Source organism: Marmota monax, unplaced genomic scaffold (genome assembly GCF_021218885.2).
Source record: "Marmota monax isolate L192 unplaced genomic scaffold, Marmota_monax_Labrador192_F-V1.1 WCK01_AAM20220418_F8-fsc00009, whole genome shotgun sequence".
Taxonomy (NCBI): Eukaryota; Metazoa; Chordata; class Mammalia; order Rodentia; family Sciuridae; genus Marmota; species Marmota monax.
The window spans coordinates 28100681-28113510 of record NW_026694710.1 but is presented as its reverse complement, the minus strand read 5'-3'; the positions used below and the strand labels follow the sequence as shown (position 1 = coordinate 28113510).

Below are 12830 nucleotides of genomic sequence, written 5' to 3'. Positions count from 1 at the left end.
GGTTCAATTCCCAGTACTGCTCCCTACCTCCCCCAACCAAAAAAAAGCAAGCAAGAAAATTGTGTCAGTCCATAGATGCACACGTATTTATGTCCGTGCACACGTGCAAGAGTTGAGAGAAAGCAAGCAGAGTAAAATGTCGTACTGCGTGTGAGAGTAGGTGCACAGGGGCACTGTGCTATTTCTTTTTTATGTAGGGTTGAAATTTTTAAAACAAAATAATTGGTTGAAAAATCTGTGGGTCCTGGGACTGGAGAGGCGGGTAGCCCTTCCTCCTCCAGGTTCTCAGCACTTGTTGAGACCTCCCCTGGGACCAGCGACAAGGGCCTGCTCAGAGGCCTGGTGGCCACAGTGCTAAGAAAGGGTTCAATAAATTTGTCCCAAAAGGCAGCAGATAGCCTTTTATTTGGTATGTTTTGGGGGAAGATTATTTTGTTAGGAATTAAAACTGTAGGGCTGGGGATGTGGCTACAAGTGGCTCAAGTGGTAGTGCGCTCGCCTAGCATGCGTGAGGCATTGGGTTCGATTCTCAGCACCACATAAAAATAAAAAAAAAGATATTGTGTCCACCTACAACTGAAAAAATAAATATAAAAAAAGAAATTAAGAAATTAAAACTGTAGGCCTGTGCCTTACTAAATTTCAGAGTCTGAATTTCAGTGACAAGAGTGTAGTAGGAAAGGCCAAGTCACACATGGAGAAGAACTGAAATCATTCATGGTGGACTTGACCTGGAAGAATGGGCTGGAGCAAAGATGCAGCCATGATGTGAGATATGCTCTGAATGACCAGGCTGGTGCGTTTCCTCTGAAAACCAGGTGGAAGTGGACACAAGCCCTGCCAACACGTGTGTAGAGGGTGTGACTGTGAGCAGGATCTTCATCGAGGAGCTGCCTGGTGTGGCCACTGTGGACTCTCGAGGGCCTGCAGCTTTCAGGGAAGGGCCTGGGTGGTAAATGGTGTGAATTCTGTGTCAGTATCAGGTCTCAGCAGAGTACCAGCTTTCTAGTGCCCAGCTCCAGCCTGTGGCGGCAGCTGCATGTATCCCTAGAGCAGCCTTAATGACTCATGTTGCTTGGGAGATATCTATTAAAACTGACGCTCGGGCTGTGGCTGTAGATCAGTGGCAGAGGGCTTGCTTGGCATGTGGGAGGCACTGGGTTGGATCCTCAGCAACACATCGAAATAAACAAAGGCATACTGTCCATCCACAACTACCCAAAACTAAAACAGAACAAACAAATACTAACACTCAAACTCCCTTAAAGGGTGCCGTCAGAATTTGTACAGTTGCTGCTCTAAGTGAGCAATTTCTGAGGTGACCTGCAGCCAGCTCTTCAGGGGCATCACCAGCAGGGGGAGGAGATGGGAATGCTCTTGGGTGGTCCCCGCAGCCTAGGGCAGGGCTGTTAGTATGTGCCAGGGACTGCCTGGCCCGCCTCCCTTCTCAGGCTGAAGGACCTCACCAGGCAACTCCTAAGGTCCTGCTCACGGTCACACCCTCTGCACACGTGTTGGCAGGGCTCGTGTCCACTTCTGCCTGGTTTTCAGAGGAAACGCAACAGCCTGGTCATTCACAGTGTGTCTCACATCATGGCTGCATCTGACTGATTCAGGAGGCCTGTTTGGCAGCAAGGACCCTGTCCTGGACACCTCGAAGAGGAGAGGGTGGCGCCTCCTGCCCTTGCTCTTCTGCTCAGCCCTCCTCCTGCTGCCCTCCCCGCCTTCCTCTTCTCTTTTCCCTTCAGGGAGTCAGATATCAGAGACCAGGACATTCAGAACTAGCAGCACAGAGAGTTCACGCATCCTCCCAGGGATAGGTGCAGGCTCAACAATGACCTGGGAGACCCAGGCCCACCCTTGACACAGACACAGCGCACAACACACTAACTGACAACAAACAGCCACCTAGGGGAACAAGGAGAGTCTGATTTCCAGAGTTGCCATGTAATGAAGACTGGGATGTGCACTTTAGGAAATCACAAGGCCTGCAGAGAACCAGGGAAGTATGGCCCGTTTCAAGGAAAAAAATAAACCAATGGGAACTCTCTTAAAAAAAAAAAAAAAAACCCATTGACGGATCTCTAGACAAGGTCTTTTTTTTTTTTTTTTAATATTTTTTAGTTATAGACAGATGCAGTATCTATTTTGTTGATTCATTTTTTATGTGGTGCTGAGGATCGAACCTAGTGTCTCACATGTGCGAGGCAAGCACTCTGCCACTGAGTCACAAGTCCAGCCCCTAGACAAGGCCTTTAGAATGACTGCTTAAAACTGTCTCTAGAGCCAAGTGTGGTGTGCACTCCGTAGTCCCAGCAACTCAGAGGCACGGCAGGAGGGTTGCAAGTCTGACATCAGCCTTAGCAACTTAGTGACTCTGTCTTAAAAAATAAAAGGGGCTGCGTGCCCATAACCCTTTTTATGGACACACTTCTTACTCTGTCTCTCTGTCTCTCTGTCTCTCTCTCTCTCACACACACACACACACACACACACACACACACACATACACACACACACACTCTCACTCTCATGGCTGGGGATGTGACTCAGTGGTTTAGTGCCCTAACAAAAACAACAACAACAACAACAAAAAGTAGAGAAGTCTATAGATGGAGTGGAGGGGTGGTGTGAGGAGAGGGTTTCAGGAGTCTGGAACATACATCATTTTCCTGATGAAACTTACCAGGAATTGAGCATGGTAAAAAACAAAACAAAACAAGAAAAACCTGCAGGTCCTTGGCCAGATGGTACTGTTGCACTCTGTGCATGTACCAGTCTGTAGTGACAGGTCCACCGTTAGGTATAACTGTAGTGCACCGACAGGAAAGTGGGGGAGCAGAAAAGCCTGCAGGATGCCCCAACTGGAGACGGAAACTGAACATGTGGCAGGCACCACAGACGGGCTCGGTGTGGGCAGCCCGAGGCCCCGAGCACTCGGACAGCTCTTGCCTGGCATTTGGTGGCTTGCTGACCTCCTCACTTCAGACACACAGCTGGCCACAAACAGGACTTAGACCAAGTAATAAAGGAAGAGAGGAGAGTTGGACTTGAGAAGTGGAGTCTGGTGTTCCAGGGAAGTCAGTCCAGCACTGTCAACATGGAGAGCTTAATCGCAGGGTTGAACAGAGACCCCTTTGGTAGTTAGATGTGAAATTCAGCGGCTTATGAAACTCACAGAGTGAGACCTTGCAGAAGCTTCTCGAAACCGCCTCGGTGTTCAGGGATGGGACACAGCACCTACTGCCTGGACGCAGTTCAGCCTGGTGCAACTTTAGCATCACATCTGCAGAGAAGTAGGTTGAATGTCAGAAACAGTGCAGGCTGAACCCTTCCTGAAGCAGCCACTGAAGGGTGAGTACCCAGTACCCAGGAGGACAAGGGGCAGTTGCAGCAGCAGGACTGGTGTGAGTGGGCTCTCCTGCTCTGACTGGCTCTGTCCAGGCTTTTCTGCCGGAGCGGCTGGTGGCATCTTGTTTGCAGAGGTATGGCACCAGCCACAGAGCTCCTGGTCTTAGGACACAGACTGCAGATACCTTAACACCAAAGAAGTCAGGTCTTTGAACATGAGGGAGACCCCAGACCAGTGGATGGGCCTCCAGCTCTTCCAGGACCCATAAAAGGAGGGCAACTCTGGCAGGGCTCCTTATACTGGCAGCCCCCACCTGTAGCACCAGGGACTCCAGGGGAGAGGTTCTGACTCCTTGGAGTCGCTCATCAGGTCCTAGGAAAGTGCTGTCTAGACCCTTTCTCAAGAGCTGCGACTGCTCAAAACCCCACCCCGGACTCTGGGCCTCTGCCCTTGGTGCTGCCTCTTTAAATCCTGCAGCCTCCCTGGCTCGTGGCCTTCGTGTGGCCTGTGTGTCATTGTACAGCATGTGCTGTGTGGTTTGGGAGTATGGAGTTTTATGATTGAGACTGAAGTGGAATAAAGAGCTTGCAGTTGCCACGGTCACAACTTCCAAGCAGAGTTGGTGGCACTTGGGAAATCGAAGCTGATGAACTGACATAGCTGGTGGATTTACTGTTGTCCAGTGAGTCCTGACGTGGAGAGACCAGGCACACAGGTCTCGAGGTGCTGCCCTCACTGGATCAGGGCTTCCCGGTCAAGGACAGCAGTGCCCCGATCCCTAGTGTCGTCTTGCTTCCTGCAGTGAGGTAACTGAAAACAGTCCAAGAAAATTCCAGAAATGACCCATGTGGGTCATTGCCAGCCATTCTGTGCAGTGTGCTGAACTCTTAGGCTCTCCCACTCTGACCCATCCCTCTGTCCAGTATGTCTACATGTGGGGCCATGACTGCCCTGGTCATGTGCTCACCTCCTCCAGAGGCAGGCTGTGCAGGAAGACGCCCCCGCTCATGTGGGCTTCAGAGTCGGGAGGGGGGGTCTTGGGCTGCGTCTCCATGGGGGGTCCTGCTGTCCTGAAGCTCCAAGCATGCTTTAGAGTGGAGGGGGTGCTTTGGGGGAGTGCTGCTGACGAGAGAGGTGTAGAGCGGGGAGCGGGTGGGTGGGCACTGTCCCTGACCTTGTGGTGGACTGAGGATGCTGATGGGGGAGGGCAGCATAGGCAGTGTGGGGAAGCCAAGCAGAGCCACGGGAGTGGTGTGTGTGGAAGCAGCCTCGGGGTCTCACTGTGGGCCAGGCAGGACGGCGTGATCAGCACGCAGGCTCACAGGGTCTCCACTGTGGGCACTTCATGACCTTGGTGATGGCTTTCCTTTGCCCCGTGCTTGCTGGGCTCACTTCTCCAAGTCGTTCCAACCCACCCTCTGTGAGTGAGAGAATCAGGATTGGTTTGAGGTGTCCCACAGACGCAGGACACCACAGCTGCCAGCACAACTGACGCTAGTCCAGCCTCACTTAGGACCGCGAGAGTTCCCGTTAAGAAGGTAACTCTGAGTCCACATGGAAGTCGGCCTTGGACCTTTGCCTTGCAGCTGAAGGCTGGGCATGTCCTGGGGGGTCTTGGAGCTCTCCACTGCATGACAGCTGGCTGTGGGAGACCAGGCCCTGGCCCAGGGCTGTCCACTCAGCAAGTGCAGGTGCCTCCTCACACGGCACCTGTATGTCTCAGATGCACTGAGGGGCAGGGAAAGCTGGGTCAGGGTGCTGGGCAAAGCCTGCACGAGTGCAGCCAGGGGGCCTGGCTGAGATCTGAGAATTTTGTGGAGAGGTGCCCTGTGATGAGGGTCATGATACTCACTGCGAAAGGTCTGACGTTTTGAATGGACAGCGTCTTCAGATAAGTAAAGCAGGCCGTGCACAGGTGGGAAGGAGGAGACAGTGCTGAGCCCCGCACTGAGCTGTGATGTGCATGGCCAGGTTCTGCCCTCTGCCTGAGGCCCTTCGCCGTCCAGAGCGTGGTGGGGGAGCCTGAGTGCACCAAGCCTGGGTGGTAGGTGAGCCCCAGGGACCTCAGCATCAGCACAGTAGAGAGCCTAATAGTTCACCGTGGGCGGGCGGATGGCTCCATGCCTGCCTGTCAAGGAACGTCCTGAACACCTTGCAGCTGTGGGAAGGACCCAGAAACTCAGGCTAGAGTTTTGCTGTACAAGGTTGTTACATCTAGTATAGTGAGCATCTATGTTCTGATCTTATTTCTATTGTTTTTGAGACAGGTCTTGCTAAGTTGCTTAGGGTCTCACTAAGTTGCTGAGGCTGGCCTGGAACTTGAAATCCTCCTGCCTCAGCCTCCTGAGTCACTGGGATTGCAGGTGTGCACCTCTGTGCCTAGCTTTCTGTTTGCAAAGGAACAACCAGTGTGGCTAGATTGTTAGGGGTGAGAGACCAACAGGGTCCCCTGGAGAGGCACCCAGGGCTGTGCCTCCTCTGCACCGAGCTCTTGGGCCCTTGACGTGGGTCAGTGGGCATCTGTGGACACCTACTCATCCCCATTTGCACCAGCTCAGAATTGTGCCTCTTAGGTACCTCTCACAGAGCAGGGACCCACCAATTGTGTAGTTGGTCTAGCTGTTGCCACTGTATGCAGCTGGAGCCTGAGCGGCTGTCCGTCCTCCCTGCTTTTGGGCAGAGGTGTCTCTCCAGAGTGGGCCACTACAGGTAGATGCCATTTCCCTCTTGCCACGGGAGCCTGGGTTTCAGTGAGACAATTCCCAGGGCCACAGTGCGCTTGTATTTCTGATTTCCAGGGCTTCTGTGAGAGTGCTTTCTCAAAGCCATCCATGCTGTCCCTCCCTCACTAGCCAGCGTACGGCTCTTGTGGATGCCGTCAGTCCCTGGCCTGCTGCCTCAACAGACGCCTCTTTATCTGCGCAGTCGGCCTGGCTTTGTGTTTGGCCTGTGCTTGGTTGGGCAGTCTGGCTGCTGCCTGGCAGTGACGCTCATGCCCCTGCAGCCTTGTGCATGTCCTTGTGCATGTCCTTGTGCAAGGTGGTGCAGGCGTGGGCTGGGCACACTCCTCTGAGTCGTTCCAACCCACCCTCTGTGAGCGAGAGAATCAGGACTGGTTTGGGGTGTCCCACAGACGCAGGACACCACAGCTGCCAGCACAACTGACGCTAGTCCAGCCTCACTTAGGACCGCGAAAGTTCCCGTTAAGAAGGTAGCAGTTGCTCAGAGTGGAGCCATCCGCTCAGCTTGTTTTTTTTTTTTAACCCTGTAGGATCGTATAATTGATGCTGGCCCCAAAGGAAACTATTCTCGATTTATGAACCACAGCTGCCAGCCCAACTGTGAGACCCTCAAGTGGACCGTGAATGGTGACACGCGAGTGGGCCTGTTTGCTGTGTGCGACATCCCTGCGGGTACTTGGGGACAGCGTGGGCACTCCTGGTTGTGCAGGCAGAAGTGGTGGCTGGGCACAGGCTGTGGCGGGGGTGGGAGGTGGTGAGCTGAAGCCTTGTTTTGATCCTCTGTTTCGTAGACCTCAGTGGTGCAGTGTAGATGTGAGAACGGCCGGAAACCCTGCAGACTGGCTGTGGCCCCTTGCACTGCCGGGGCGGGGCACTCTGCAGTGTGCTGCGTCTTCTCTCCTCACAGGGACAGAACTGACTTTTAATTACAACCTCGACTGTCTCGGCAACGAGAAAACGGTCTGTCGGTGTGGAGCCTCCAATTGCAGTGGATTCCTTGGGGACAGACCAAAGGTGAGGTCTTTGTGACTTCCTTCCATGAAGCCCAGGTACTTCTTAGCTGCTGGTGGCCTTACCGTCACAGGTATGCCTTCAGGGGACAGCATTCTCTTTGAAGGGGCTTGTGCTGTGGGCTGAGGCTTGTGCTGTGGCTGTTGCAGCCAAACACCCCACTGGTGATGACGGCCAGATGGCTGGGTACAGGGCATGGGCAGGGCCACAGCACCTCAGAGGTCCGTGGGAAGGGCTGTCTCGGGCCTTGCCAGCTCCTGGTGGTGGCCGCAGCCCTCCTTGGCCTGCACAGGAATCAGCCGGCCTCAGCCTCCGCCTCGGCCTCCTCCCCCAGGTGTGGCTGTGTCCAGACCTCCCGCCTTTATTGTGCTGGGCACAGAACCCAGGGCCTGGCCTGGCCCATCACTTTGTCACCAGCCGTGCTCCACGTAGGGCCCCGCTCCAGTGGGACCTCACCCCAGCTACATCTGCAGCAACCCTGCTTCCAGCAAGGCCACTTTCTGAGGCTGCAGAAAGAGGCTGCAGGACACCGGTTGGGGCAGTCACTTCTTCCCAACTGTGCAGAACCTGGCCTGAGCCCAGCTTTTGGATTGCTGCTGCCCTCACCCATTCCCTTCACAGGGGCAGCCTGGGCTCTGGGTTCTCCCTCTTCTCCCGCAGGCGAGCCTGGGGCCCTGTGCCCCATCAGCCAGTCCAGCCAGGGCTGCATGTCATTCCTGGAGGCTGCCAACAGCACTGGGCTTATTCTTGGCCGAGCTCTTGGCGATGGGCCAGAGGGGCCTGCGGGTGGGGGAGCTGTCTGGGTGTGGGCCGCCCCCTCTGCAGGAGACCTGATTGTCTTCAGAGTTCCTGGACTGCCCCCGGCCCCGCCCCTCGGGGGCTCTTTGATTCACTACTTCCTGTTGGAGTCTGCGCAGTCCTCTGGTTTCTCTCTTCCTGGGTGCTGGGGATGGGCCTGGGGCAAGCGCTCTGCCCCAGGCATGTGGCTCTTCTAAGTGAACTGTACTCCTTTCTGACTCTAGACCTCAGCATCCCTTTCAGCAGAGGAAAAGGGCAAGAAGACCAAGAAGAAAACGAGGCGGCGCAGAGCCAAGGGGGAAGGAAAGAGGCGGTCTGAGGACGAGTGCTTCCGCTGTGGTGACGGTGGCCAACTGGTGCTGTGTGACCGCAAGCTGTGCACCAAGGCCTATCACCTGGGCTGCTTGGGCCTGGGCAAGCGGCCCTTCGGTAGGTGCCCATCCAGGGATGCTGCTCTCACTGGACCTCTTCTCTGCTGAATGGACCTTGTCTGTCCAGTAATTGGTTGGTCATTTGGGTGGTGACTGTCTCGGTCCAGAGGTCCTGCCAGAGCCCCACAGGGAAGTCCTGGAGCCCAACTGGGAGTGGTGCCCTCCCTCGTGTGTGCCAAGAGTCCACTGCAGCAGCCTCAGCTCCTCTGGCCTCCTGAGTTGTATGGCATCCTTGGCCTGGCTGCACCACACCTTAGTCCCTGCCAGGATGTGCGGGGACACTCCCCAGTGACCTGGTGCATCAGGAGGAGCTGCTGGGAGTGCATGGACCACATGGTCATTTGGAGGAAGATGAAGTGGGCCTGTCTCCTGCGACCCCTGCTATTTCAGAGCAAGTGCCAGCATCAGGGTGAAACTGCTGTGTTTCAGAAGAGATTAAGAGACCCTCTTGTACCTGAGGGACAAAGATAGAGAGAAATATTTGCAGTGGATGTGATAGCTACCCTTAACCTAAAGTCCTTTTCAGTTTAATGCCAGAAAGGCCAGTGTCCGGGCAGAAGATGCTCTTTGAACAGGCAGCTGCAGAGCAGGGAGGGCGCAGGGTGGGAGACCAGGCAGGGCTCACCGCAGGGAGCCGCCTCCTGGTCCACGCGTGGCCCCCATGCTCCAGGCCCTGGTACGCGTAGTAGCAGCCTTTCTTTGTCAGTTGGACAAAAACAGTGTCCTGTGCTAACTTGCATGCATTTGACTGGACAGTTTTGTTTTTAATATTTTAAGTTTTTGGTGGACCTTTGTTTTATTCGTTTACTTATATGTGGTGCTGAGAATACAACCCAGTGCCTCACACATGTGAGACAAGTGCTTCTCCCACTGAGCCCCAGCCCCTTGACTGGACAGCTTTAGAAATCCTTTCAGCCTGGATTTGAATGGTACACACCTGTGATCCCCACTACTTGAGAGGCGGAGGCGGGAGCTCCCAATTGATTGCGAGTTTGAGGCCATCACGGGCAACTTATTTCTCTTGTAAGAAAAGTAAGGTGGCTCAGTGGTGGAGCACATGCTTGAGCCTCTGGGCTCAGACCCACGCACGTGAGCCCTGAAGACCTGGTTGCGGCTGTCCCTCCTGTTGCTGACGCTGTGCTTTGTTGCAGGGAAGTGGGAGTGCCCCTGGCATCACTGTGACGTGTGTGGCAAGCCTTCTACCTCGTTCTGCCACTTCTGCCCCAATTCTTTCTGTAAGGAGCACCAGGACGGGACAGCCTTCCGCTCCACCCCGGATGGGCGGCCCTACTGCTGTGAGCATGACTTGGGGGCAGAGTCGGGCAGGAGTGCTGAGACTGAGAAACACTTTCCAGAGCCCACCAAGTCCAAGGGGAAGAGGAGGAAAAGGAGGTGTTGGCGGAGGGTCACGGAAGGCAAATAGCGCCAGGTGGCGGCATGGTCTAATCCAGGGGTGGCGTGGGGCAGCCACCCTGCCTGCAGGGAGGGCAAGCATGGCAGCGCCCTGGGACCCAGCTGGCAGCCTCCGCGACAGACGTCCAGGCCTCCTAGGGAGGGAGCGCCTCCCCACTGAGCCACCCGCAGCTGTGCTGTCTGCACTGACAACCTCCCAGCCATGAGCTGGACAGTCGGACAAGCCAGCCTGGCCCAGAGCGCCAGGCCACTGAGGCCCTGCGGACGTCCATGCTCCCTCCCAGGCTCTGTTAGGCTGAAGTTGCTATTGAAGATTAATGGGTGTGTGAAATGTCTTTATCTCACCAGAAGCGTGTAGAGTAGTGTTTTCTGCAGGGTCCCTGCTCCGCCCCACGCCGCTCGGCTTCTGCACAGTGCTGCCACCACTCAGGAGACGGGACTCAGGCCCTGGTTCCCACAGACCATGGTTCTGATCATTTTGCTCTTTGGAAACAGCTTTTTTTTTTTTTGTACTAATGTGAATTTTTCCTTGGAATGCTTCCTTCCTTCCCATCCTGGTGACAGGCTGGCCCCCTGGAGCGTGGAAGTGGTGGTGTGTTGCAAGCTCTCCTGCCATCGTCTCTCTGTGGGTTTGAACCCAGTGCTGGTAACATACCTGCCGTGGATGTGCGGGTCACGAGGAGTGGCCTGTGTTCATAGTGGGCCACTTCTCCTTTGGGTCTTTCTGAACACACTAGGTTCTAACCCACATTTGAGGGGAAAACTTTGTATATTTTTTTTCATTTTTCTTTTTCTTTTTTAATCTGGCTTTTATTCTCAATGTATTCTTGCTAAACCTGTTTCACAAACCACCACCAAATGAAACGTGTGCTCACTGATGCGACCCTGAGTTCTCTTTCAGAGGCAGTGCACTCAGGGCATGTGCCAGACTGCTGAGGGCATGGGGCTGCAGCAGGACTCCGTGGCTGGAGTGAGCCTTCCCTTTACTCTGTGGGCTCACTAGCCACGCTCCTCTTGCACGCTCTCCAAGGGCACCACAAGCAGCAGCACATGGTCTCCGGTGGTCAGGCCTGGAGATAAAATTGGCTCTTAATTATTGAAAGACCCACAGAGAGAGCTGAGGAGTACTAAGTTGTCTCTGGAAGACCTGGTCCTTCCTTCCTGGGGGTGCCTCTTGTTTGTCCCGGGGAGCATGGAGCACCATGAGAAAGGGGGAACCTGCAGGCATCCTGCAGGAGGGGGCGTGCACGGGTGGCAGGTACTGCTTTCTGCAGAGGTCTTGCCTGCGGCTGTCCTGCCCTGTGGACCCAGGACTGGCTGCACTCGGGCACCAGGTGTATGGGCCTGTTGGCCCAGCACCGCCCAGTGGGAGGAAGTTTGCTGACCCGCAGCCATCCCTTTGCTTTTCTCCAATCACGGTCCCCAAAAGTAACCTTATCAAGGACCAAAAGAACAAGCAGCTCTGCAATGGGCTGTGGCTCCCACATGAGCAGGTCCACCAGCTAGGCCTTGGGAGGTTCTACTTAGGGCCTAACTCCAATCAAACTGTCCTCAGAAAATGCTGGATTTGGTTCACAGATTTTCTGCTCCTTATGCCTTGAATTCAGAAGGCTATTCGGTGACAGGCCAGGTAGCATCCCCATATGCACACGGCCCCAGCCTTTGGAGCACAAGGCCCCAGGCTCCTCAGATGGGTGCCTACCAGTGTTGTCACTTGTCCAAAAGATACCTTCCTACCAGCCGAGCGAACATGAGAAGTGGTTTTGCAATGCACTTTGGGGAACAGATTAACTTATTTTTATATTGGCAGTTAGTAAAGTTTTATGATTTTTAAGTCACTTTGATATCTCCAAATTAAACTCAAGCTTCCTAAAGGAAATGCTGCAAAAATGTTAAATGATTCCCCTTTTCAAAAACAATGAGCAAATAACACTAACTTTGAGAATCTCTATTAGATCAGTTCATAAATCTGAGTAAAACAGGGCCTTGGGATAGTGGCCAGGCATGCAGCCATGACTGGTGCTCCAACCTGCCCAAGTTCGTTCTGAGTCTGGGGGAGGATTTGCTTTTGAGGATTTGATGGCTTCCCAGACATCAGCTTCAGTTCTTTCTTGTTAATGTGAAGTACAACATGGAAATCAGCCGGATGCCCCAGCATTCTTGGCATCAGGAGTCAGCCTCGACCTGCCCTGTGCACACCCCCATGCATAGGCAGCTCACATGTGCAAATCTGGTGCCTGCCCATGCCAGCACTGGCCTGTGAGGACAGGGGTGCCCCACCATTGTGTGGCTTGTGGGGAAGTGTGTCTTGCATGAAAGTAGTGAGGATCCAGCTGTCCATCCTTGGGGACAGCCCTCCTTTCCCCAGTGATGCCTCCCGGGCCTCCCTGGGTCCTGGGGCGCACACAGGTTGGTGCTCTTGAGGCCTCTGAGATGTTTTATCATGACACCTGAGCCATGATGTGCCCGTATTTTAGAACCACCTTATTTTCAAGGATTCAAGAAACGTGTCGTCTTAATTAAAGTACACAAACAGTTGTCAGTTGCAAGTGTTTTCATCTGTGAGAGGTGTAGCTGGTGACTTGGTGGAGTAGAGCGCTGTCTGTTGGCGTCATGGTGCCACTGTGGCCTGTCGAGCCGTGAGATGCCGCGTCAGAATGAACCAACCCTCAGTGAAGTGTGCCTGTCGGTGTCTGAGCTTCACGCAGGTGCAGGTTCCTTCTAGGAACACTGGGTGCTATCACCAGGTTTGATAGTTAGACTTTAAAACTTGAAATTTTGGGGGGAATATACTGAAATATAGATCTGAGAATTGCCAGTTGGGGAAAAATAGCATTTAAAGTGGAAAGTTGTGTTTGGAAAATTGTGTATGAGTATTTTTGTATTAAAAAAATTTCAAAGGCCCTCTCCTCACTTATTTGCTGTGGCACTGTGTTGACTTTCCATCTCCCGCTGCTCTGGGTTCCCAGTCCCGCCCAGGGAGGCTCCTACCTCAGGAGTCGATTCACCTCTGCCTGGCAGGGGAGGAAGCGGTTGGAACCCTGGGAAATAGGGAATGCCGGACGTCAGAGAGGGAATTGTGAT

The 12830-nt window shown here is 54.1% G+C and overlaps 1 protein-coding gene across 5 annotated transcripts in view; it reads left to right on the top strand.

Annotated features, from left to right (window-relative positions):
• The window catches only part of Nsd2 (nuclear receptor binding SET domain protein 2), a 77561-nt gene extending 64911 nt beyond the window's left edge, over positions 1 to 12650 (top strand). For 4 of the 5 annotated variants that reach the window (XM_046423552.2, XM_046423553.1, XM_046423549.2 and 1 more), the window contains 4 exons: positions 6624 to 6765; positions 7001 to 7107; positions 8127 to 8331; positions 9485 to 12650. In XM_046423552.2, the coding sequence (XP_046279508.1) occupies positions 6624 to 6765; positions 7001 to 7107; positions 8127 to 8331; positions 9485 to 9756 (726 nt within the window). In that variant the 3' untranslated portion in view covers positions 9757 to 12650. Of the gene's footprint in view, positions 1 to 6623; positions 6766 to 7000; positions 7178 to 8126; positions 8332 to 9484 lie in introns of those variants that run through there. The other variant, XR_009224847.1, reaches the window with a different exon arrangement.
• The last annotated feature ends 180 nt before the right edge of the window (positions 12651 to 12830 follow it).